This window comes from Prionailurus viverrinus, chromosome B1 (assembly GCF_022837055.1).
Source record: "Prionailurus viverrinus isolate Anna chromosome B1, UM_Priviv_1.0, whole genome shotgun sequence".
Taxonomy (NCBI): domain Eukaryota; kingdom Metazoa; phylum Chordata; class Mammalia; order Carnivora; family Felidae; genus Prionailurus; species Prionailurus viverrinus.
Window position 1 is genome coordinate 144,387,951 of NC_062564.1, and position 26,104 is coordinate 144,414,054.

The 26,104-nt window shown below is 40.1% G+C and overlaps 1 protein-coding gene across 1 annotated transcript in view; it reads left to right on the plus strand.

Annotated features, from left to right (window-relative positions):
- The window catches only part of SCARB2 (scavenger receptor class B member 2), a 77,409-nt gene that overhangs the window by 48,271 nt on the left and 3,034 nt on the right, over nt 1-26,104 (plus strand). The window contains exons 6-11 of the mRNA XM_047855895.1: nt 9,055-9,174; nt 11,880-12,049; nt 17,331-17,449; nt 18,738-18,811; nt 21,316-21,367; nt 24,760-24,918. Of these exons, the coding sequence (XP_047711851.1) occupies nt 9,055-9,174; nt 11,880-12,049; nt 17,331-17,449; nt 18,738-18,811; nt 21,316-21,367; nt 24,760-24,918 (694 nt within the window). The remainder of the gene's footprint in view (nt 1-9,054; nt 9,175-11,879; nt 12,050-17,330; nt 17,450-18,737; nt 18,812-21,315; nt 21,368-24,759; nt 24,919-26,104) is intronic.

The window sequence follows — 26,104 nt, forward strand, 5'->3', positions numbered from 1 at the left end:
CACAAATCCATGTACATAAACATATATTTGTGCATGTGTACACACACAGACAAACACATACACCAAAATAGATAAGATCCCTGAAAGAATATGTGAGAAACTGGGAACAGTGTTGCCCCTGGATGACCAGGCTTCTGGCCACAGGGAAATTTAGGTGTAAACAGGATATAGCTGGATTTTGTTTTAAACTCAATCTGTTGTTTTCTTCCCCATCTTTCAATAGCAGAGCGTAATCCTTTTAAATACTTAATATAATTATTGATACAATTATAATATAATGATATGTTATTTAATATAGTGGACTTTTTTTCTGGTTTATGCCTATTCTACCCTCAGATTTTAGGGTTCATACTTAACAGTTTTTGCTGACAAAATTGCAAGTTGTCTATTGTCTCTTCTCCTCCCAAATAGGACGGTAATGTTACCCATTTTGTAATACATTATACCCATCTTCCATGCTGTTCTTGCCTTCAACTTGTTTCACGTTCTCTGGAAGCCAAATATAAGCAGAATGTTTATCACTTTATAGTAATTAATTAAATGTACCAATGTATTTTATTAATTTTTTTCTTTTTTCTTTCTTGTGCATTTTTATTGAAATTCTACTTAGTTGACACACAGCGTGAGATTAGTTTCAGGTGTAAAATGTAGTGATTCATCACTTCCCTATAACAACCTATATTGTGCACTCCTTAATCCCCATCATCTATTTTTTATTATTTTAAGTTTTTATTTGAATTCTAGTTAGTTAACATATAGTATAATATTGGTTCCAGGAGTGAAGTTTAGTGATTCATCACTTCCATATAATGCCCAGTGCTCGTCTTGACAAGTGCCCTCTTTAATATCAATCGCCCATCTAGCCCATCCCCCCCCACCCCCCTCCATCAACCCTCAGTTTGTTCTCTATAGTTTTTTTCTTAAACATTTATTTACTATTTTTGTGAGAGAGAGAGAGAGAGAGAGAGAGAGAGAGAGAAAGCAGGGGAGGGACAGAGAGAGAGGGAGACACAGAATCTGAAGCAGGCTCCAGGCTCTGAGCTGTCAGCACAGAGCCCAACACGGGGCTTGAACTCACAAACTGTGAGATCATGACCTGAGCCAAAGTCAGATGCTTAACCAACTGAGCCACCCATGCGCCCCATGTTCTCTATAGTTAAGAGTCTCCTATGGGTTGCCTCCCTCTCTCTTATTTTTTTCCCTTCTCTTATGTTCATCTGTTTTGTTCTCTTAAATTCCACATATGAGTGAAATCATGATATTTGTCTTTCTGGGACTGACTTATTTGCTTAGCATAATACACTCTACCTCCATCCATGTTGTTGCTCATGGCAAGATTTCATTGTTTCTGATGGCTGAGTAATATGCCATTATATATATGTGTATACACACACACACACATACACACACACACACACATCACATCACATCTTTATCCATTCATCAGTCAATGGACATTGGAGCTCTTTCCATTACTTGGCCATTGTTGGTAATGCTGTTATAAACATTGGGATGTATGTCTCCTTTCAAATCGGTATTTTTGTATCCTTTAGGTAAATATATAGTAGTGCAATTGCTGAGTCATAGGGTAGTTCTATTTTTAACTTTTTGAGGAACTTCCATATTGTTTTCCAGAGTGGCTGCACCAGTTTGCATTCCCACAAACAGTGTAAGACGGTTCCCCTTTCCCCACATTGTCACCAACATGTGTTGTTTCCTGTGTTGTCCATTTTAGTCATTCTGACAGATGTGAGGTGGTATCTCATCATGGTTTTGATTTATATTTCCCTGATGATGAGTGATGGTGAGCATCTTTTCATGTGTCTGTTAGCTGTCTGGATCTCTTCTTTGGAAAAATGTCTGTTCATATCTTCTGCCCATTTCTTAACTGGATTATTTGCTTTATGGATGTTGAGTTTGATAAGTTCTTTATAGATTTTGGATACTAACCCTTTATCAGATAGGTCATTTGCAAAGATCTTCTCCCATTTCATGGGCTGCCTTTTAGTTTTGTTGACTGTTTCCTTCACTGGGCAGCAGCTTTTTGGCATAATGAAGTCCCAATAGTTCATTTTTGCTTTTGTTTCCCTTGCCTCCAGAGACATGGCTAGCAAGAAGTTGCTGTGGCCAGTTTCAAATAGGTTGCTACCCATGTTCTTCCCCAGTATTTTGACTGTTTCCTGTCTCACACTTAGGTCTTTCATCTGTTTTGAATTTATTTTTGTGTATGATGTAGAACGTTTTACAGGTTCATTCTTCTGCATGTTGCTAACCAGTTTTCCCAACACCATTTGTTGAAGAGAATGTCTTTTTCCATTGAATATTCTTTTCTGCTTTGTCAAAGATTAGTTGATCATATAGTTGTGAGTCTATTTCTGGGTTTTTCTGTTCTGTTCCACTTATCTACGTGTCTGTTTTTGTGCCAGTACCATACTCTCTTGATGATTATAGCTTTGTAATAAAGCTCGAAGTCAGAATTGTGATGTCTCCAGCTTTGCTTTGCTTTTTCAAGATTGCTTTGGCTATTTGGGGTCTTTTATGGTTCCATACAAATTTTAGAATTGTTTGATCTAGTTCTGTGGAAAATGCTGCTGGTATTTTCATAAGGATCGCATTAAATGTGTAGATTGCTTTGGGTGGTATAGACATTTTAACGACATTTGTTCTTCCAACTCATGAGCATGGAATGTTTTTCCATTTCTTTGTGTCCTCTTCAATTTCTTTAATAAGCTTTCTATAGTTTTCCATGCACAGATCTTTTACCTCTTTGGTTAGGTTTATTCCTAGGTATCTTATGGTTTTTAGTATAATTGTAAATGGGATCAACTTCTTGATTTCTCTTTTTGTGCTGCTTCATTATTGGTGTATAGAAATGCAACAAATTTCTGTACATTGATTTTGTATCATGTGACTGCTGAATTTCTGTATCAGTTCTAGCAGTTTTTTGGTGGAGTCTTTCAGGTTTTCTACATAAGGTATCATGTCATCTGCAAATAGTGAGATTTTGACTTTTTCTTGCCAATTTGGATGCCTTTTGTTTCTTTTTGCTCTCTGATTTCTAAGGCTAGCACTTCCAGTACTATGTTAAATAACACTGCTGAGAGTGGACATCCCTGTCTTGTTCCTGACCTTAGAGGAAAAGCTTTCAGTTTTTCTTCATTGAGGATGGTATTAGCTATGAGTCTTTCCTACATGGCCTTTATGATGTTGAGGTATTGTTCCCTCTATCACTACTTTGCCAAAGGCTTTTTATCAAGAATAGATACTATATTTTGTCAAATGCTTTTGCTGCATCTTTTGAGAGGATCATATAGTTCTTGTCTTCTTTTATTAATGTGGTATATCATGTTGATTGATTTTTGAATATTGAATCTATCCTGCAGCCCAGGAATGAATCTCACTTGATCGTGATGAATAGTTCTTTTAATGTTCAGTTGGATTCAGTTTACTAGTATCTTACTGAGAATTTTTACATCTGTGCTCATTCTCCCTTTTAGTGGAGAATTCTCCCTTCATCCTGGTTTTGGAATCAAGGTAATGCTGGCCTCATAGAATGAGTTTGGAAATTTTCCTTCCATTTATATTTTTTGAAACAGTTTGATTTCACTCTTTTTTAAATGTTTGGTAGAATTCCCCTGGAAAGCCATATGGCCCTGGACTTTTGTTTGTTGGGAGATTTTTTTATTTGATTCAGTTTCTTTGCTGGTGATCAATTTGTTCAGATTTTCTATTTCTTCTTGTTGTATCTTTGGTCATTTATGTGTTTATTGGAGTTTCTCCATTTTTTTCCATATTGCCCAGTTTATTGGCATATAGTTTTTCATAATATCCTCTTATAATTGTGTTTCTATGGTGTTGGCTGTGAGGTCTCCTCCTTCATTCATGATTTTATTTATTTAGGTCCTTTCTGTTTTCTTTTTGATAAGTGTGGCTAGGGGCTTATTGATTTTATTAATTCTTTGCAAGAGCCAGCTCTTAGTTTTGTTGATCTGTTCTAATGTGTTTTTTGTTTGTTTGTTTGTTTGTTTGTTTCTCTATCATTTATTTCTGCTTGAATCTTTATTATTTCCCTTCTTCTGCTGCCTTTAGGCTTTATTTGCTGTTTCTTTTCTGGCTCCTTTAAGTGTAAAGTTAGGTTATATATTTGAGACTTTTCTTGTTTCTTGATAGGCCTGTATTGCTATATACTTCCCTCCTATGACAGCTTTTACTACATCCCAGAGATTGTGGACTGTCATGTTTTCATTTTCATTTGCTTCCATGTATTTATTTATTTATTTTTTCAACGTTGGGACAGAGAGAGACAGAGCATGAACGGGGGAGGGGCAGAGAGAGAGGGAGACACAGAATTGGAAACAGGCTCCAGGCTCTGAGCCATCAGCCCAGAGCCCGACGCGGGGCTTGAACTCACGGACCGCGAGATCGTGACCTGGCTGAAGTCGGACGCTTAACCGACTGCGCCACCCAGGCGCCCCGCTTCCATGTATTTAAAAGTTTCTTCTTTAATTTACTGGTTAACCCATTCATTCTTTTTTTGTTTTAATGTTTATTTACTCATTTTAGAAAGAAATAGAGGGAGAGGCAGAGAGAAAGGGAAACAGAACCCCAAGCAGGCTCCAGATTGTCAGTGCAGAGCCCAATGAGGGGCTTGAAGCCACAAACTGCAAGATCATGATCCAAGCCGAAATCAAGCACTGGACACTCAACTGACTGAGCCACCCAGTCATTCCTTAGTAGAATGTTCTTTAACCTCCATGTATTATGGTCTCTCCAAATTTTTTCTTGTGGGTGACTTCAAGTTTCATAGCCTTGTGGTCTGAAAATATGCATGGTATGATCTCAGTCTTTTTGTACTAGTTGAGGCCTGATTTGTGACCCAGTATGCAATCTATTCTGGAGAATGTTGCATGTGCACTCGAAAATAATGTGTATTCCACTGCTTTAGGATGAAATGTTCCAAATATATATGTTAAGTCCATCTGTTGTGTCACTCAAAGCCATTGTTTCCTTGTTGATTTTCTGCTTAGATGATCTGTCCCTGCTGTAAGTGGGGTATTAAAAATTCCCTACCATTATTGTACTGTTATCAATGAGTTTCTTTGTGTTTTTTTTAATTGATGTATATATTTGCATATTTCCAAGTTGGGGCATAAATATTTACGATTGTTAGATCTTCTTGTTGGGTAGGCCCCTTTATTATGATATAGTGTCCTTCTTCATTTCTTGTTACACTCTTTGGTTTAAAATCTAGTTGGTCTGATACAAGTATGGCTACTCTGGCTTTCTTTGGACATCCATTAGCATGATAACTGGTTTTTTATTCACTCACTTTCAATCTGGAGGTGTCTTTATGTCTAAACTTAGTCTCTCGTAGGAAGCATTTAGATGGGTCTTGGGTTTTTTTTGTTTTTTGTTTCTGTTTTTTTAATCCATTGATGCCCATGTCTTTTGATTGGAACATTTAGTCCACTTACATTCAGAGTAATTATTGATAAATAAGAATTTAGTACCATTGTCTTACCTCTAAAGTCACTGTTGCTAGAGATTTTCTCTGTTCCTTTCTAGTCTTTGTTGCTTTTGGCCTTTCTTTCCTACTCAATGAGTCCCCTTTACTATTTATTGCAGGGCTGGTTTAGTGGTCATGAACTTCTTTAGTTTTTGTTTGTCTGAGAAACTCTTTATCTGTCCTTCTATTCTGAATGACAGCCTTGCTGGATAAAGGATTCTTGGCTGCATATTTTTCCCAGTCAGCACATTGAATATATCATGCCACTCCCTTCTGGCTTGCCAAGTTTCTGTGGAGAGATCTGTTGCTAACATTATTTGTCTTCCCTTATAGGTTAGGGATTTATTTTCCCTTACTGCTTTCAGGATTTTTTGCTCATCTCCGTATTTTGCAAATTTTACTGTGATGTGTCCTGGTGTTGGCCTGCTTTTGTTGATTTTGATGGGAGTTCTCTGTACCTTTTGGATTTGGATGTCTGTTTCCTTCCCCAAATGAGGGAAGTTTTTGGCTATAATTCACTCAAATAAACCTTCTGCCCTCTTTCCCTTCTCTTCTTCTGAGACTAATATGATACAAATGTTATTATGCTTTATGGAGTCACTGAATTCCCTAAGTCTACATTTGTGATCCAATATTTTTCTTTCCCTATATTTTTCAGCTTCATTATTTTCTATAACTTTGTCCTCTATTTCACTTAATCTGCTTCTTCCATCTTTGTGGTCATTACATCCAGTTGGTTTTGCATCTCAGTTATAGCATTTTTTATTTCAGCCTGACTAGTTTTTAGGTCTTATATCTCTGTGGTAAGGAACTCTCCCTGGTATCTTCTATACTTTTCTCATACTTTTCTATACTTCTTGTTCTTTCTTTTGGGATGAATTCCTCCATCTTGGCATTTTGTCTAGGTGTCTGTCTTCTGTGTATTAGGAAAACCTGTTATGTTTCCCACTCCTGACAGTAATGTCTGTATTATTTTTTTTAATGAATTTTAAGGTCAGATTGGTTTCCATACAACACCCGGTGCTCATCCCAATAGGTGCCCTCCTCAATGCCCATCACCCACTTTCCCCTCTCTCCCACCCCCATCAATCCTCAGTTTATTCTCAGTTTTTAAGAGTCTCTTATGATTTGGCTCAAGTAATGTCTATATTAAAAAGACATTCTAGGGGCGCCTGGGTGGCGCAGTCGGTTAAGCGTCCGACTTCAGCCAGGTCACGATCTCGCGGTCCGTGAGTTCGAGCCCCGCATCAGGCTCTGGGCTGATGGCTCAGAGCCTGGAGCCTGTTTCCGATTCTGTGTCTCCCTCTCTCTCTGCCCCTCCCCCGTTCATGCTCTGTCTCTCTCTGTCCCAAAAATAAATGAACGTTGAAAAAGACATTCTATTCTGCCTAGTGCCTGATGCTTCAGAAAGTGTTTCCGGTGTATGTTGTGTGTTATCTGCTGTTGTGTTTTGGCAGCTCTTTCCCTCAGATCAGTCTTCTGCAGAATTTCTCCTTGCAGAATGGGGAATGTTTGGACCTTGTCCACTGTGTGGCAAGTTTTAATTAGTGTATTTTGGTCTGCTTGTCAAGAGGCAAGATCCTATATCCCCTAGACTGAAACTTTGCAGCACTCTGTGATCAGTAGACCTGGTGGATGCAAGGGGTTTGTGCTAGTCTTCTGGGGGAGGAGCCTGCTGTTGCTCTGGCTCTCAGTGATACTTGTCCTAGTAAAACACAAAACAAAAAAAAAACAAAACAAAAAACATCTGCAGAGTGCAGTGGAGCAGGGCTTAGTGTAAGAGGCTCAAGTCTCTACTGTGGGTATTGTGCCTCTCTCTGAAGTCTGTCTGTGCTGATGGGTGCAGTGAAAAATGGCATCAGCCAGCTCTCATCCCTGGAGAGGGGAGTTCATGCCTGCTGCTCTTCAGGAAGCCCTCACAGAAGAGCAAACAATCTCTCCCCCATTTGTCCCAGGCTTCCCTCAGATCCCTGATTCACCCTGTCTGTGTCCCAGCCATCTGCCCACATGGCAGCACAGTGCTCTGGTGTGCCTGCTGGGTTTCAAAACTCCAAATTTTAGGGACCCAGAGTGGCATGGGCCCACACTAATCCTCTGGGAGAGGGTCTCACTGTACTGTGGCGGGTGCCGGTTTGTCCCAGAAGGGCAGTCAATTGAAGGCATGGGGGTTGGAGTTTATGGTAAAGCGCAGCAAAAAGTCAGTGTCTCAGTTATCTGCCCTCAGCAGGCACCTCTGCTCCTCTGCTAATGAATGGGGCAGCTCAGTGGAGCCCACTGACTCTTTTGTCCCTGGAGAGGCAATGCCACCTCTCCCAAGTGCACTCCAGGAAGGGGAACTGTCTCTCCCAGTGTGACCCAGGGGGTCCTCAGAGCACACTGTCTGTTCCCGGGCCTCTGCCTTCCTTCCCCACAGGAGTACCTCTACATCCACCAGTCTCCATCCCTGGGGTGACACAGACCTCTGAAACTTCAGACTTTGGGCTCCACTGCTTATAAAATCTTGCAGTTATCAGCCCCTCTCATTTTCCCCATCAATGGTCTTGGGGAAGTGTTTTTCTTGTGCAATGCCCTGCATGCTGTGTTGTCTCTCTCTCTCTCTCTCTCTCTCTCTCTCTCTCTCTCTCTCTCTCTCTCTTTCCCTCTCTTTCCCTCTCTTTCCCTCTCTCTCTCTCTCTCTGATCAGGGCTCCCTCCCCTCCGCAGCACCAGTGATTCTTTTCTCCCCCAGATCACATCTCCACACCTCCTACCTTCCACAGTGTGGCCTCTTTTCTCCCTATAGTTGTGCACTTTGTTCTCTCAGTCTCAGATGGATTTCCTGGGTGTTCACAATGATTTGGTATTTATCTAGCTGTGTTTGAGGGAGGAGGCAACTATAAGGTGCTCCTACTACTCTGCCATCTTAATGCCTTCCTTAAGAGCTGAACATACCTGTCCTGAGGTCGCCTGTCAGTGAGCTAGCTCTGAACAAGGCTATTGTTCATGCTAAATTGAATCAATGTTTTAAGAAAATGGGTATTTTAAGCCTCTGCATCAGATACTCTTTTTTGAAGAAAGGGAAGAGGATGTTTCTGGATGTTGCCTCTATCAGAACTGATTTGGGGATCAGGTGCCTACTATTCCCCCTCTTGATCCAGTCCCTAACCAGCACCCCCCCTTGTTTCTGTGTATGAATACGATTCTGTGGGTAGCTGGCTCCCAATTAAGGCTTGAAAAGTCCTGACCATCTGAAAAAAATCTCAAATCAAATTTGATCATCTTGGGGCACCTGGGTGGCTCAGTCAGTTAAGTGCTGGACTTTGGCTCAGGTCATGATCTCACAGTTTATGGGGTCAAGCCCCGCATCGAACTCTATGCTGACAGCTCTGAGCCTGGAGCCTACTTCAGATTCTGTGTCTCCCTCTCTCTCTGCCCCTTCTCAGCTCATTCTCTCTCTCTCTCTCTCTCTCTCTCTCTCTCTCTCTCTCTCTCTCTCTCAAAAATAAATAAACATTAAAAAAATTTAAAAATTTGATCATCTTGACCCTTTCTTGTGCGTATCAATTCCAGGTCACTTGACTGGTGGACAACGGACAAGTGCAATATGATTAATGGAACAGACGGAGATTCTTTTCACCCGTTAATAAACAAAGATGAAATTCTTTATGTCTTCCCATCTGATTTTTGCAGGTAAGGACTTTATAAATAAGTTATTTGACTACAAAACCCCTCAAAATGTGAGGAATATATGCAGCTACCCTTAACAGGCATGGCCATTTGTGCTTAATCAGTGATAAATGCTGATGGCATATTGAGAGACAGTGTGGTATAGTGGTTCACAGGCTTCAGAGGCTGACTGCACTGGCTGGTTTGAATACCAGCTCCAACACTCACAGCTCAGTGACCTTGGAAAAGTTATTCAACCACTCTGTGCCTCACTTTCCTCGTTGGTAAAATAAGGATAGTTGTCTACCTTAGGAGTTGATATGAGGACAAATGAGTTACAGTTAGTAGAGCACTTATCCCAGGGCATGTCAGAGAGTAAACAATGTTAAGTGATGGCTCTGAGTTATTATGATATGCTCTGTCAAGCATGAAACTTGACCTGGTCTTCTTCCAGTCAACAGATAACCTCTGTATAGAAGATAAATAAATCAAACTGCTGTCCCTATTTCAGAGTTTATAGGTATTAGCTATCACCTTCCCTTAGATCATTCCTGCTCTCACTTGCCCCGTAAGCGCGCGCTCTCTCTCTCTCTCTCTCTCTCTCTCTCTCTCTCTCTCTCCGCCTGCTCCTTCATGATTATGGCTCCTATTTGGGAAGAAGGCATCGTGCCCTCCACCCTGATTCCCATTCCCCCCATCACCATTGCCCTTTCTCCACCCTTCACCCTCAAACTACCCAAATGAATGGCTGACTCATATAGTCTCCATATCCTCCCCACTCACCCAAGCCAGGCTTTTTATGAAACTTCTCAAATTCCCAAGTGACCTAGCTGCATTTGATGCTGTTGATTCAATATTATCAAGAGTTGCTGTTCTGGTGGTGTTTCATAGCTTACATAATTGCACCACCTACCCAGCCAGCCCTGCCAGAAATATTGTTGATACTATAAATCTCCTTCCTCTCCTGCATTGAATCTGCTCCCAGGTGCTGGGATGCCTTCTCAGAAATAGCTCTTGTATTGACCCCCACCTGTCTGTCCCTGCTGCCTGTGCCATGGTTCCCACCCTTCCAGCTCTCCCACAGAAATACCACAGCCCCCCTCTAGCTGGCTGCCCTTGTTCATACATATTTGTGGGAGGACTGAAGGAACAGAAAATGCATTTGAATGCAGTGAGTGAAATAAGACAAACTAGAAAGGTAGTAGGAGGCTTGTTAAAAGATTTGGCACAGAGGAAACACATTCTTATCTGGCATAACCACTTTTGAAGGGCCATTTGGTAATTATTAGTAAAGCCAAAGACATGCAAACTCCATGGTGCTTCACTGTTCTCCTACGTAAGCTCACTGGCCTGAAGAACCCTTGTATAGACGTGTAAGGAGGCATACACAGAAAAGTCCATTGCATCACACTCTTAGTAGTGAAAAATTGGAAGCAATCTAAGTCTCTATAAAAAGAATATAAACAAATTGTGTATTCATATGATGTAATATCATGTAAGATTTAAAATGTAAGAATCAGACTATGTAATATTATAAATCTCAATAATGAGATATTATATCAATATTATAAATCTCAATGATGTTGAATGAAAAAGCAAATTACAGGAAAAGAACACAGTGTACTGTGTATAGAACACATAAAAGTAGCGGACAATGCCACATGTTGTTTATGAATGTGCACGTTTGTGAAAGGATGAACACCGGCAAGGGAGGGATGAACCCCAAATTCAGGACAGAGGCTACCTCTGGGGTTGCAGAGGACTGGAATCAGGAGGACTGGAATCACGAGTGTTATACAGACAGCTGCAGTTATAGCCATAATATATTTTTTATTTACCTGACTAGTATTTGTTGTAAAAGGTATTTATTATAATACTTTCTCTATTTTTCCGTTGGCCTAAAATATTTTATTTAGGAAATGCTATAGGGGTGGGATGTGACTGGGAGGCAGCTCCCATGTTGTCCCAAACCCTGCGAGACATATCCCACCTCTGGTTCAAAGATGAAAAAGCCAGACCCAGAAAGCCATTCCTTTGGGCTTCAGATGAAGGACCACTTGAGACAGTGTCTGTGAGAGTGCTCTGTCACTCAGGCGCTATGCAAATACAAGGGTGGTTAGTATTATGTGCGATCACTGATGCTCAGTAAGGACTCAAGACAAAATTAAGTTGAACTCCGTTGAAATAAATGGCTGAAATAATAAACATTGACATGAATTCCAGAATATGGACACTATTTTTATTTGAGGTAAATGGGTATCAGTATACATTCAAATCAAAGATCTGTCTAATGGGGCACTTTTCAAGTGCTTACAAAATCTACCCAGCCGAGCCCTTTGTGACCTTTTCTGCTTTTGCTTGGCCTCTGCCCTTGCTTCTGCTTCATCCACGCTGGCACGTGTCCATGCTGGTCTAGACGACTCTTTTATTTCTTTCGATGTGAGGCTCCATCCTAAATGTCATCTTAATATCCTACCACACATTTTTTTTTTTCTTGGCCTTGTTTGGCTGTTACTACAGTTGCTACCTCTTAAACAAATTTCGTTATGATTCACCGTCTGCACTGAGTGGGTTGAGTTCCTTTCAAACTTTCTTTTGTAGCTTCGTTTACCTCTTTACCCTGTAAGCTTTAACCATGTTGTACCTGAGAACGGTTGTTAACTCACTGGTTCGGGGCCAGTTACACTGACCAGAGCCCACACTGACTTTTCATTCTTACTTCCTAACAGATCAGTGTATATAACCTTCAGTGACTTTGAGAGTGTGCAGGGACTGCCTGCTTTTCGGTATAAGGTGCCTGGAGAAGTACTGGCCAATACCTCGGACAATGCCGGCTTCTGTATACCTAAAGGAAACTGCCTGGGCTCAGGAGTTTTGAATATCAGCATCTGCAAGAATGGTAAGAGCTCAGAGAAGGGACATACTTATGAATGTCTAGAATGAAGGATTAGTGTTCTTCAATAAAAGAATGTTGTCAGCCTAGGGGCGCCTGGGTGGCGTAGTCGGTTAAGCGTCCGACTTCAGCCAGGTCACGATCTCGCGGTCCGTGAGTTCAAGCCCCGCGTCAGGCTCTGGGCTGATGGCTCGGAGCCTGGAGCCTGTTTCTGATTCTGTGTCTCCCTCTCTCTCTGCCCCTCCCCCGTTCATGCTCTGTCTCTCTCTGTCCCAAAAATAAATAAACGTTGAAAAAAAAAAAATTAAAAAAAAAAAAAAAAAAAAGAATGTTGTCAGCCCAAACGAAAGAGTGATTCTGGCTTTTCAAGACTAGTATTTCACAATATGGCTATAGAATGGTAAAAAAAAAATACTGGCTTTTCTGTAATGCTTGGGTTTTTTTTTTTAAATTAAGGCTTAATTGATGTATAACATTTTATTAGTTTCAGTATACAATGCAACAATGCAATATTTGTATGTATTATAAAATGATCACTGCAGGGATGCCTGGGTGGCTCAGTCAGTTAAGTGTCGACTCTTGATTTCGGCTCAGGTCATGATCTCACAGTTTGTGAGTTTGAGCCCTGCATTGGTCTCTGTACTGACAGCTCAGAGCCTGGAGCCTTCTTCGGATTCTGTATCTCCCTCTCTCTCTCTGCCCCTCCCCCACTTATGCTCTGTGTCTGTCTTTCTCAAAAATCAATAAACATTAAAAAAAATTTTTAAGTCTATTTTATCTGATGTAATTATAGCTACCCCAGCTTTCTTTTGATTTCCAGTTGCATGGAACACCTTTTTCCTTCCCTTTACTTTCAGTCTGTGTGTGTCCTTGCATCTGAAGTGAGTCTCTTTAAGCAGCATATGGATGGGTCTTACATTTTTATCCATTCAGCCACTCTGTCTTTTAATTGAAGAGTTTAGTCCATTTACATTTAAAGTAATTATTGCTAAGTATAGACTTATTGGCATTTTGTTCGTTATTTTCTGGCAGTTTTGTAGTTCCTCTGTTCCCTTCTTCTTTCTCTTGTGTAATGCTTCGTATTTCTAGAATGCCCTGTTGTGTTCTTTCTGCGCAGTAGTTTAGAAGTCTTTTTTTTTCTAATGTTTATTTTTAAGAGAGAGAGAGAGAGAAAGAGGGAGCATGAGCAGCGGAAAGTCAGAGAGAAAGACACAGAATCCGAAGCAGGCTCCAGGCTCCCAACTGTCAGCACAGAGCCTAACACAGGACTCAAACTCATGAACCGTGAGATCATGACCTGAGCTGAAGTCAGATGCTTAACCGACTGAGCCAGCCAGTCACCCCTAGAAGTCTTAATAGTTATAATGGCTCATGTTCACTGAGCACTTACACTAATCACTGTTCACTAGTCATTGTTCTAAGTAGTTTACATATTTACATTTAGTTAATACATGTAAAGCACGAACTGATTTTATGGTGATAACAAAGCTAAAAAAGAAAAGTGGAGAACTTGGTAATGAGAAAGTACATATCTTGTTAAAAATTTAGTGATGATTTCAAAGCAGAGTTAGTTGTATACCCTGACTGCAAATTTCCCAGTGTTTCTGAATGTCTGAGCTATTCTACTTCCTTCCATGAATGAAGCAGAATTATCAGTGGTATATTAACAAAAGCCTTTTCTTCATCTTAAGAACTGACTTTAACAATCATATGTTGCAAAATTATTCACAATATTCTTACTAGATTGGCATCCAGAGGCCTCTTTTTATAATTGTGGAAACCAGAGCTCAGACAGGGAAGATGATTTTTATAAAATTCTTATTTCTGAGAAAATCCCTACTAGAACTTAGGGACTTCTCCTGTTGCTACTGTGATACTTCTTAGGCTACAATTCCTCTTTAAAGTTTCTTTGGAGAAATTTTGTAACCCCTTTCTCCTGAATAAAGTTGTCTTTATCTCCTAAATAAGGTAATGTGCTAATTTTTTCCCCTCTTAAGTAATTTTCTTGAAAAATCTCCTTTTGGGGTAAGTCTTCAGTCAGCAGTATACCTCGCTGTCTTTGTCTGATAGAGCAGTGGCTTCAAAACCTGGCCTTGCATGAGGATTATCTGGAGGGTTCTTAAAAATCTAGTCCCAGGGCCCACATACTAGGCCCCAGAACCTGTATTTTTAACATGAGCTCCAGGTGATTCTAATAAAGATGGTGCCTAGGCAGTTGGGAACCACTGTGCGGGGACAGTGGAGATAAGACCAAAGGCAAATGGGAACAAGTGCCTGCTTCTGCCCTCTCCTGCTTTCTTCCTGGGGGAATGGCCCTGAAATAGCGCCCTGCCCACTTAGTCCATGTGCCTCTGGCTCAAGGCACAAATGCAGACGTGTATTTTTTCTCATTGTTTCGTTAACATTCTGCTTCCTCAAGAAGTTGATGTTAGAGTCAACAAAGATTCTACTTGGCAACACTCAACAACTACAGTCCATTTTTCTTGCGTCTTATGTATTCCCAGATGTGGACAGAAAAGTTAAACTCTCTAGAATTATCCTCAAGGGTTTTGAATCCCCCCGGACAACATTTTGGATTGTGGGATGAGTGAGTGTTCTGGAGTCAGTAGATCTGGGTTTGATTCAGATTCTGTTTGTTAGCATGTTAGCCAAGGTGATTAAGGAGGATTCTAGACTTCAGTCTTCTAATCTGTAATATGGGGTTGATGATAACTTCCTTGGAAAGCTGAGTGAAGGTTAGACATAATGTATACAAAACACCCAAGACGGTGTCTGGCCCTTCCTGAATTCTTAATAAATCTTTGAAAATACATTTTAAAGATCATTGTAGGTCACAAAGAAGGAAATTATGGCTTTGTGAAACTGTTTAATGAACAGTTTCTTCCTAAACAAAACACATGGATGTGACAGATGATATGTATCTTGAGCCATGGCTAGTAGATATGTAAGCAAATCTAAATTATTTGGCAATAAGTTAACTTCTCCAAATATGTTTTCATGGCAGCAATTATTGGATCCCTCTCTCTTCTTCAATAGCATAATCTACAGTAGGTTTCCTTTAGTAACTTGTTTTCCTATTTGTGCCTTTTTTAAAAAAAAATCTTATTGAAATATATATGACATACTGCATTACATTAGTTTCAGGTGCACAACATAGTCATTTGACAATTCTGTACATTAATGTTCCCCACAACAAGTATAGTCACCGTCTGTCACTATACAAGGTTATCACAATATTATTGACTATAATCCCTATGCTGTACAATTGGTCTCTGTGACTTATTTATTTTATAACTGGAAGTTTGTACTTCTTAATCCCCTTCACCTATTTCACCCAACTCTCCCAGCCACCTACCCTCTGGCAACCACCAAATTGTTCTCTATTTATGAGTCTGTTTGTGGTTTTTTTGTTTGTTCATTTGTTTTGATTTTTAGATACTGCAAATCAGTTGAAGTATATGGTATTTGTCTTTCTCTGTCTGACTTATTTCACTTAGCATAATATGCTCTAGGTCCATCCATGTTGTCACAAATGGCAAGATGTCATTCTTTTTATGCCTTAGTAATATTCCATTGTATATAGATAACACATCTTCTTTACCTATTGCTCTATTGATGGATGCCTAGGTTGCTTCCATACTTTGGCTGTTGTAAGTGATGCTTCAGTGATCATAGGATTGCATTTATTTTTTAACATTAGTACTTTCATTTTCTTTGGGTAAATGAAACAGGTGTGAAGTGATATCTCCTTGGGGTTTTGGTTTGCATTTCTCGGATGATTAGTGATGTTGAGCATCTTTTCATGTGTCTGTTGGCTATCTAGATGTCTTCTTTGGAGAGATGTCTATTCAGGTCCTCTGCCCATTTTTTCAACAGGTTATTTGGTTTTTTGGTGTTGATTTATATGCATTCTTTATGTATTTTGGATACGAACCGGATATATTCTTTGCAAATACCTTGTCAGTAGGTTTCCTCTTTGTTTTGTTGATGGTTTTCTTTGCTGTGCAAAAGGATTTTGTTTTGGTGTAGTCCCCATAGTTTATTTTTGCTTTTGTTTCCCTTACCAGAGGAGACACATCTATAAATATGCTGTTAAGGCCTATGTCCAAGACATTACTGCCTATGTTTTCTTCTAGTTTTATGGTTTCAGGTCTCATAGTTAGCTCCTTAATCTGTTTTGAGTTTATTTTGTGTATGGTGTAAGAAAGTGGTCTGGTTTCATTTTTTTACACGTAGCCGTCCAGTTTCCTCAACACGATTTATTAAAGAGATTGCCTTTTCCCCATTGTCTGTTCTTGCCTCCTTTGTCATAGATTAATTGACCATGTAAATGTGGGTTTGTTTCTGGCCTATTCTGTTCTGTTGATCTATGTGTCTGTTTCTGTGCCAGTTCCATACTGTTTTGGTTAATATAGCTTTGTAGTATATCTTGAAATCTGGGGCTGTGATACCTCCAGCTTTGTTTTTCTTTCTCAAGATTGCTAGGGCTACTCAGGGTCTTTTGTAGATTCATACCCATTTTAGGATTATTTGTTCTAGTGCTGTGAAAAGTACCATTGGTATTTTGATAGGAGTTGCATTGATTCTATAGATTGCTTTGGACATTATGGACATTCTCTATTTGATTCTTAAAATGAATAGGAAAAAATAAATAAAAGAAAAAAAATGGAGTCTTCATGTGGTCAGACCTTGATCTAGTCAGAGGCTGGGCAGACAGCATGACCAGGCAAAGTCTTAAAAGTCTGTATCAACATATGCAGGAGAAGAAAGCCTGTCTTAGGTTAACCAAGAAAAACAGAAAAGCAAGCAATAAGTGCTTTCAGATGAGATTTCCTCATTAATTTAGAATTCTGCCTTCATCACCTGACAGCTGGATGTCCCTGGGTCAGTTTTGTAACTTCTCTGAACCTCACCGTCCTCAAATGCAAAATGAAGATAATAGTTTTAACTTAATAGGGCTACTGCAAATGTTAATTAAAAGAGTGTGTATGAAGCCTTTGTATTTAATAGGTTCAGTAAATACTGAAGAATAAATAATTTAGCCATGACTTCAATATATACTGTGGGATAAAATAATGTTAGGGTAAATGAGATGTTAGGAAATGAAGTATAAATCCCAAACTAGGAGGCGTTGAATGGAATTTTAGCCTGCCCCTCTCCCCCACCCACATTTACTTATGTATAGAATTTCCCCCTCCTTAGGAACCAGGTTTGTAGTCAGGAACTTTATATCCATCTTGGACTTTTAAGAACCATGTCGTTCGTCTCTGTTTTCCTTAAAATGCAGGTGCACCTATTATTTTATCTTTCCCACACTTCTACCAAGCAGATGAGAGGTTTGTTTCTGCCATAGATGGCATGCATCCCAATAAGGACTATCATGAGACATTTGTGGACATTAATCCTGTGAGTACCCACGTCTTCCTGGTAAAAAGCATGCATTTTGTTCTCTCTACACAGTATTTATCAGTTTCATCCGGAGCACTGTGAATATTCTGTCTTCCTTTCATATACATATTCAAATGGAGAAAACTCAGCTCAGTGCTTGAGATGCATAGTCTCATGGCCTTACAGGCTGAACTCAGTGGCTCTAATATGCAGAAATATTTGCAAACCTGCTTTAACAAAAACGCAACTGTAAAAATCCCATCACGGGAACAACTGAGATTGGACCCAAGTAGCCTCATCAATGTTCTGTTGCCAGCCCTGGGCCTGAATATACATACATTCTCCTACTACTGAACAGATCAGCAAAGCTGAAGACATTCTTCTGCTTACTGCCAAGGAGTGTTTTGGTTGAAATTTAAATGTATGTATTAGCTTCACTGACTTTTGGCAGGCCTCTTTCTACAGGCACTTTTGAGAGTTTATTGCATGATATTATTAATTTAAAAGGCATTAGATATACATATGCTTTAATCCTGTTTTCAAAGAGGAGAAAAACTAAAACCATGAGAAAGCCTCTCACAGTAGGAACTGAATGAAAGGCCAGATACCTTCCTTCTTGAGATTTTGAACACATGGAACAGTAAAGAAAAAGCAAGAATAGTCGTTGACATGACAGTGTATGGGCATTTCACTCTTCTGTGTGAGAAATCAGTGGTTTTATCTTTTTGTGACTAAGATCAGGTATTTCCCCCCCCCCCCCTTTTCTCTCTTAACCTTCAGTCGGTTCCTTCTCCCCAGCTGCACTGTGGGCAGGTGCTTGTCCCCAAGGGCTGGACGCAGTCCCGTAACCTCAATGCAGAGGCAAAACTGCTGTGGGGGGACGGCTGCTGGCGCCGCTTTCCCAGCTTTGATGGGGGCTGTCCTGACCACACCAGGGACCACTCTCTGGCTCACACCTTCCTCCTGCCAGGGTCACCTAGGGTTTTGCTATCCAAAGTGGCAGCATCCTGGGTGCTTGCTAGAAAGACCAATCTCAGGCCTCACTCCAGACCTACTGAATCAGAATCTGCATGTTCACAAGGTCCCCAAGAACTCACATGCAGATTGAACTTTCAGAAACATTGGTCTACCAGGCACCTAACCCCATCCGCAGCTCTCATTCTGTTCCGGGGTCCGTTTTCCCTTGTCTCAAACATGGCAGTGGTCCCCCTGGTTATCAGCAGCACGTAGAAATGGTGCTCTACTGAGAAAAACTATGTGTTTTTAATAAGTCCTAATGTTTTCTTTCCATGTCTCTGATTTGCAGTTGACTGGAATTATTCTAAGAGCTGCCAAGAGGATCCAAATCAATGTTTATGTGAGAAAGTTTGACGACTTTGTGTAAGTTTCACTTCTTTCTGCAGAGGCAAAGGATAGTTGTGCTGTACTGACTTTCTGATGGGGTTCCTCCAGGAGACAGCCCACTTTCTAAGTCTGCTCACTCCTGCCCTTCAGGGATGAGGCATAATCAGCATTTGTGTGTGTGTGGGGAAGGGGGGTTGAGAGAGAGTGTCAGCGGGGGAGGGGCAGAGAGAGGGGGCCAGAGGGTCTGAAGCAGGCTCTGTGCTGACAGCAACGAGCTCGAGCTCAGTGTGGAGCTCGAACTCACAGACCCCGTGAAATCATGACCTGAGCTGAAGTCGGATGCTCAACCGACTGAGCCATCCAGGCGCCCCTATAATCAGCATTTCCATAGGCCTTGGTCTTGGAATTTACTTATTTAACCAAAGATGTACAGAGTGCTTTTCACGGATCACATGTTGTTCTAAGTACTTTACATCCAGTAACTCATTTATTCCTCACAGTAACCCTGTGTAGTACCCCCGTTTTACAGATGAGGAAACTAAGGCACAGAGAGGTGAAGTAAGGCTACAGTCTGTTCTTCCCCACTCCATGCAGCCCTTCCCTTGCCACGACTCCAGTTGCCTCCTTTCCTGTCTTCCCACTGCTCCCACCCAGGACCAGCCACAGGCTCCCGAGCTTAAAATAGGCTCCCGAGTCCAGCCTTTCCTCCCCACATTCCATCTAAAAAAACACTACTTAATTAGGATTACTAAGTATAATATCCTGCTCAAACTTTCAATGGGCATTTTTTGGATATGAGAAAATGCATATGACTTAATGTTAATGAAAAACAAATTGCAAAACTATATATAATATATCATGTATCTATTCTTTCTTTCCATTTATCTATCTATCTGTAAAACTTGATTTCCGCCATCGGATTTGCCAGCTTTAACCCCATATGTCACAGATTGTTCTAGAACACAAATGTGGTTTGCACGAATGCATTTTGCCATACACATACACACGTGTGTATTTCTGAGGTAGTCTAGTATAGTAGTTAAGATCTAGAGCCTTAGAATCAAAATGGAATTACAATCCTGGCTTCACCTTTTGCTCATGTTGGTCCTGGACAAGTGACTCTGAGCCATAATTTCCATGTCTTCCACGTGGGACAGTGATGCCTACTGCATGGGATTACTGTAAGAATTAAATGAGACAGTGTCCCCCAAACACCAGGTGTAGGGCTGGTTCTTGGTAGAGTGCTCTGAGCTCTAGTGAAGACAATACTTAGTGGTCTGGTCACAAAACATTCTGAGAAATGGTAGCGTTTCTCAGTGGTAGCATTGTTCTGCTGGCTGTGGCCATGCCTCTGATAACTCTTGGGAGAATAGTAATGATTTTTGAGAATTTGCTTTTATTATCTTGAGTTTTGATATAAAAAAAACAACTTTACATACACAGGCAACACTTGGAATTGTTAGACTGACAGACTGGAATCTCACTTCTGATTGATAAGTGTTTGCAAAAGTAACGAGGAAGTCTTCATAAGTTCTGGGAAATTTAATGAAATAAGTGTGCTAGAATTTTCATATAAACTTATCTCTCCAGGCCAGTTTGCTATCACACTGAGGATGTCTGTAAAATAATCTCATATTTTGTCTTTTTTTAATTGAGGTATAACTGACATACAACATATTAGCTTCAGGTATATAATGACTCTATATTTGTATATATTGCAAAATGATCACCACAATGTCTAGTTAACGTCTGTCATCATACTTGGTACAAAATTTTTTTTCTTGTGATGAGAACTTTTAAGATCTACTCTGCTTAGCAACTTTCAACTGTGCATTACGGTATTATTAACCATAGTTGCCATGCTGTACATTAGATCCCGTGACTTACTTATTGTATAACTGGAAGTTTGTACCTTTTGACTCCATCCACTTCGCCAACCCCCCAACTCCCAACTCTGGCAACCACCAGTCTGTTTTCTATGCGTGTAAGCTTGGTTTTTTGTTTATTTGTTTTAGATTCCACACAAAAGGGAGAATAAATAGTATTTGACTTTCTCTGATTCGTTTCACTTAGTGTAGTGCCCTGAGGGTCCATTCATGTTGTCACAAATGGCAAGATTGCATCCTTTTCTATGGCTGAATAGTATTCCAGTGTGAGCATATACCATGTTTTCTTTATTTAATTGTCCATCGATGGACACTTTGGTTGCTTCCATATCTTTGCTACTGGAAAAAAAATACTACAGTGAATATAGGGGTGCATATGTCTTTTCGAGTTAGGGATTCATTTTCTTTGGCTAAATACCCAGAAGTGGAATTGGTGGATTGTATTGTAATTCTGTTTTTAATTTTTTGAGCAATCTCTCTACTGTTTGCCCTAGCAGCTGCACCAGTTTACATTCTATCAACAGGGCACGTGGATTCCTTTTCATCCGCATCCCCACCAACATTACTACCCTTTGCCTTTTGATAATAGCCATTGGAACAGGTATGAGGTGATATCTTGCTGTGGTTTTGATTTGTCACCTTTTGTCTTTGTAGTGAAACGGGAAGCATTAGAACCATGGTTTTCCCAGTGATGTATATCAACGAGGTAAGTCCTGGGAGGGAGCCATGGGTATGATTTACTTGTGGAAGCTTGGAAAACTTCCATTATGATGTCGACTATTATAGCTATGTAATTTAAGATGTAAGAAAGGGGGAAAGGTGATTTCTAAGAACCTGTTTGTCCTCAGAAAATTTCTCTTTATATGTTCACATGAAGTTTGAGATTTAAAAATGACAGAACAAAAATTTCCCTTCTCAAGAATATTATCGGGCAAAACTCTCTTCTGGGAAGCTGGTTATGTAAGAAACAAAAGGCAAAGGTAAATGAAGCAATGTCAGACACTGCTGAAGCAGAAAAAATAGCCAACACTCAGATTTCCAGTTAAACCTTTCTTTGCATCTTCTCCATCTTTGAACCCCTGCCAGTTTGTAAAATGTAATCAGTTTACCATTCATTAGTAAAGGAGGAGGAAAAGAGAGTAAAATTAAAATGATTGGCAACATTACATGAAGGTTTTGTGTAAGGTGATTAAAGAAATGATTGAATAAAACATGATACATTCTCATTCATTTCAGTGATTTATGGTTGCCTTATATTTTATAACATCAAAGTTGTTTTTGTTTTACTTTCTGGTGACCAAACATATCATGAGTTATAGGACACAGATCCTATCTTAAATTTATTATTTTTTTTTTAGTGTCTATTTTTGAGACAGAGAGAGACAGAGCGTAAGTGGGGGAGGGGCAGAGAGAGAGGGAGACACAGAATCTGAAGCAGGCTCCAGGCTCTGAGCTGTCAGCACAGAGCCTGACGCGGGGCTTGAACTCATGAACCTCGAGATCATGACCTGAGTGGAAGTCAGCTGCTTAACCGACTGAGCCACCCAGGCGCCCCAACACAGATCCCGTCTTAGTTCAAACAAAGAGAGTTTCCCTGAAGAAATATTTCTTTCACACTGTACCCACGGAATTTTTATCAGTAAACATTAAGTATAAATTGAAGTTTTGTAAATAAAAACATATTCGGAAAACTCAGAAAACACCTATTTAAGATACCTGTGATAAATTCTTTTCTGAATCACATACATTTACTGTGGTAAATCTCCTCAGTTTCCCTCTCTCTTCCACCCAGGTTTGAGAGGTTACATGCAGGGGTTTTCCCTCTCCAATAAATTCTTGGTTGGCTTACGTCTGTCGTGAACAGCAGCATCTTTAAGTTTTTATTATTTTTCTCTGTCCCCTAAAAAATCTTGTTCTGTATAGGAAATTTGGTAACAGGGATTGGCAAGAAAAAGGAAAATTAAAGAAGCTTTCACAAAACCTGAGTCAGAATGACACTGTTTTTGCTTTTTTGTACTCAACAGTATATTGCAAAATTGTCTCTGATAAGAACTTTGTAAAAAATAATTTAATGTTTTCTAATTTGTAAAACTAACATGTGCTCTTTACAGAGCTCTTGGAAAACTAAAAATGTATATTTTAAAAGTGAATCACCATACAAATATTGAATCATTCTGTTGTACACCCAAAACTAATATATTGTTATACGTCAATTTTACTTCAGTTTAAATTTTTTTTAAATATTTACAACTGAATCACTGATAAACTGTCCCTCAGAGACAAGTACACTTTACATCTGCTTATATTGCCTCTTAGTACTTTTCTAGTTTTGATATTAAATACTTGAGACCATACTGCAGATACAGTTTTATAACCTATTTTTTTTTCATTTGGCATTACTTTGATAGCTACATTTATAAATTTTTGAAGGGTTTGTGATTACAATTCTAAGACAAGGCTTTTATTGTTTCACAGGAAAAATTTAGGCAATATATACCAACTTATAGAATCTATTTGAAATTGCTCCAGGGTCATCACTCTTACTGCTTGTGGAGAGGTCTATCGAGACCTCTGGTCTTGATTAGTAGAGATTTAACCAAGACACTAATTATACTTTCCACATACCATTGTTGGAATGTTTCATTCATTCAATCAACTGACATGAAAGCAGGGATTTTTGTTTTTATTTTCAATATTTTATTATTTATTTTTGAGAGAGAGAGAGACAGAGCATGAGCAGGGGAGAGGCAGAGAGGGAGACACAGAATCTGAAGCATCTCCAGACTCCAGGCTGTCAGCACGGTGCCCGATGCAGGGCTCAAACTCACGAACCCCAAGATCATGACCTGAGCTGAAGTCGGATGCTTAACTGACTGAACTACCCAGGCACCCCAATGGGCTTTTTGAAAATGAGGAAGGACCCTGTACTGCCAGCTTATGTTCATAGTTGTAGCATATTTGAACTCCCCCCCACCCCGCCCCCAACTCAACTTTTGCTTTACTTAGCTCTTTTGTTAAAGACCATATTGAATCCAGGGAATTATGGAGTAAAACTTTGTACTTTTGGTGCCTCCTAGAAAGAACTTGACTTTATCCCAGAAAAAGAAAACATTATACTTTGAAGTGACATTGGAGCCTACTCTCCCACCTTCTTTTTCCAGAGAAGGAGACTCTGACTCTGATGGGTCTTGGCCAGTTATTGGAAGTACCAACTCTAGAAGCCCATCCTCTGCCTCAGTCCTGTGCAGTTTCAGCCTAAATTATGCCCCACGTCCCATTTGTTGCCATAATTTTTATGAAATTAAGCTCTCCAGACACCCCACCCATGACAATTTAAGGAGATAATATCTTTGTTCTGCATCCATCCAGTGTTATTCTAGAATATTTTCTTGGTTATCAACACCCTCTGGAACTCTGGTGAGCCTCAAGACATCCCTGAACACTTTCTATCGAGACCTCTGGTCTTGATTACTAGAGATTTAGCCAAGACACTAATTATACTTTCCACATACCATTGTTGGAATGTTTCATTCATTCAATCAACTGACATTAATTCAGTACCCACTACGTGCAGAGTGCTTTCCTAATGTTGAGGTGATCGAGATGTAAACCTTGCCTTTGGGAACCTCACAGTCACAAGGAGACCAAACAGACGGTTATAAGGCAGAGTGTGCAGCAATGGGGGATTTTAGGGAGTGATATGGAAGTGCAGTAAAAGGACCTTTAACTAGGCCTGAGGTAGCCAGAGAAAACTTTTGGATGGAAGTGATGCTGAGTTGGATTTTAAAGGACGAGTTAGAGTTGTCTGATACAAAAGATGGTATTGTCTCATTATTTCTGAATACTTTTTTCCCTACTATTTCAAACTACTAGTTTGAAAGTAAGACATGTCTTCAGGAAAAAAAAAAAAAAAAAGGAAGATGTAATGAATAAATGCCCCCTCTGGTTATCTAATTTATAAATGGATTTTCAGTATTTCTGGTTAGCGACAGAGAAACTTCCCCAAATCGTGTTTAATGATTTAGAAGGAAGATACAGCAAAAACTTTACACCCTGGATATTTAGTAATCAAAGGGATACTATTTTCTTGCCTTCCAGAGTGTTCTCATTGATAAAGAGACTGCGAGTCGACTGAAGTCTGTGATAAACACTACTCTGATCATCACCAACATACCCTACATTATCATGGCGCTGGGTGTTTTGTTTGGTTTGATCTTCACCTGGCTTGCATGCAGAGGACAGGGATCCATGGATGAGGTGAGCAGTGGTTGGAGGAACTTCTCTATTACTGGGTAACCTTACCGGAGGAAGCTAACGGTGCTTCACTGAGGGGCTGTCAACTGGCTGGCTCATTAGGGTGGATTCTGAGGTTTTATGCTGGGCACAGTGATTTCATGGTTATATTACTACTAAACCAAATGAGAGGCAAGGGCAGTGTGTCAGAGGAGGAGGAGTAATGGAATGGTACTGTCCAGTATTTGGGGCTCTCTTGGCGGGCATGAAATCACTGTGAGTAAGCTTAATGTTTCTGAAAATAACCTGAAAGGAGAGGAGTATTTAGCAGCTAAACAGCTGGGCTTTGGTGTGTCAGACTGCCTATATTCAAATCCCAGTTCTGCCACTTCATAGCTGTGTGACCCTAGAAACTGTGCCTCAGTTCTGCATCTGTAAAGTGGGATAATAAGAGAGCCTCCCTTAGTGGTTTTTCATGAGGATTAGAGGAGACAGTAGACAGAAAGCATTTGGCCCAGTGTTAGCACTTACAGTAAGAACTCAATAAACATTAATTATGTGATGCAACAATCCCAAGATTGTAGAGCAAGGCAACCAGCGACCTGCTTGGAAAGAATCCATAATATATCAGAAGATACCTGTCACTGAGTCATCACTGCATAAGAAACGATTGGCTCAGGGGAGTAGTAATTTTCCTGGAGAGAAGGGAACATCATCAAATGGATGGGATAAGCAGAGTTACGCTGGCCTCCCTAAGTGACCAGCAGGCCAACCCAGCTCAGCCTTCAGTGAGTCTTTTCTGTGAGAGCCTCTCTTAAATTCTCAGCAGCTTCCCTTTTTGCTTTCTCCCCCCGCTCCTAACTGCTTCAAATATGTGTCTGAAGCAAACGTGAAGTAGGAAATGAAACAGGTTGAAACCAAATGAGTCATATTACCTCCGATTTCCCTAGGTTCTACATTCTTCCACTATTTCTCTTAACCTGTGCCCATCAGGTTAGCAGGAATTAGGTGTGAGGCATTTATTCTGTCATTTCTAGCTATGGATCTCACTTCCCGTCTGACTTTATACAGTCACTGAGATTTTCATAAGCACAGGTGAAAGCCTGTGTAAATGTTATCACTGCTCCTACAATGAACCATTTTCGTGTATTCAGCAAGTGGGCAATGACTGAGCACCCATTACTCTGAGACGTTGTTCTCTGGTAGGTTT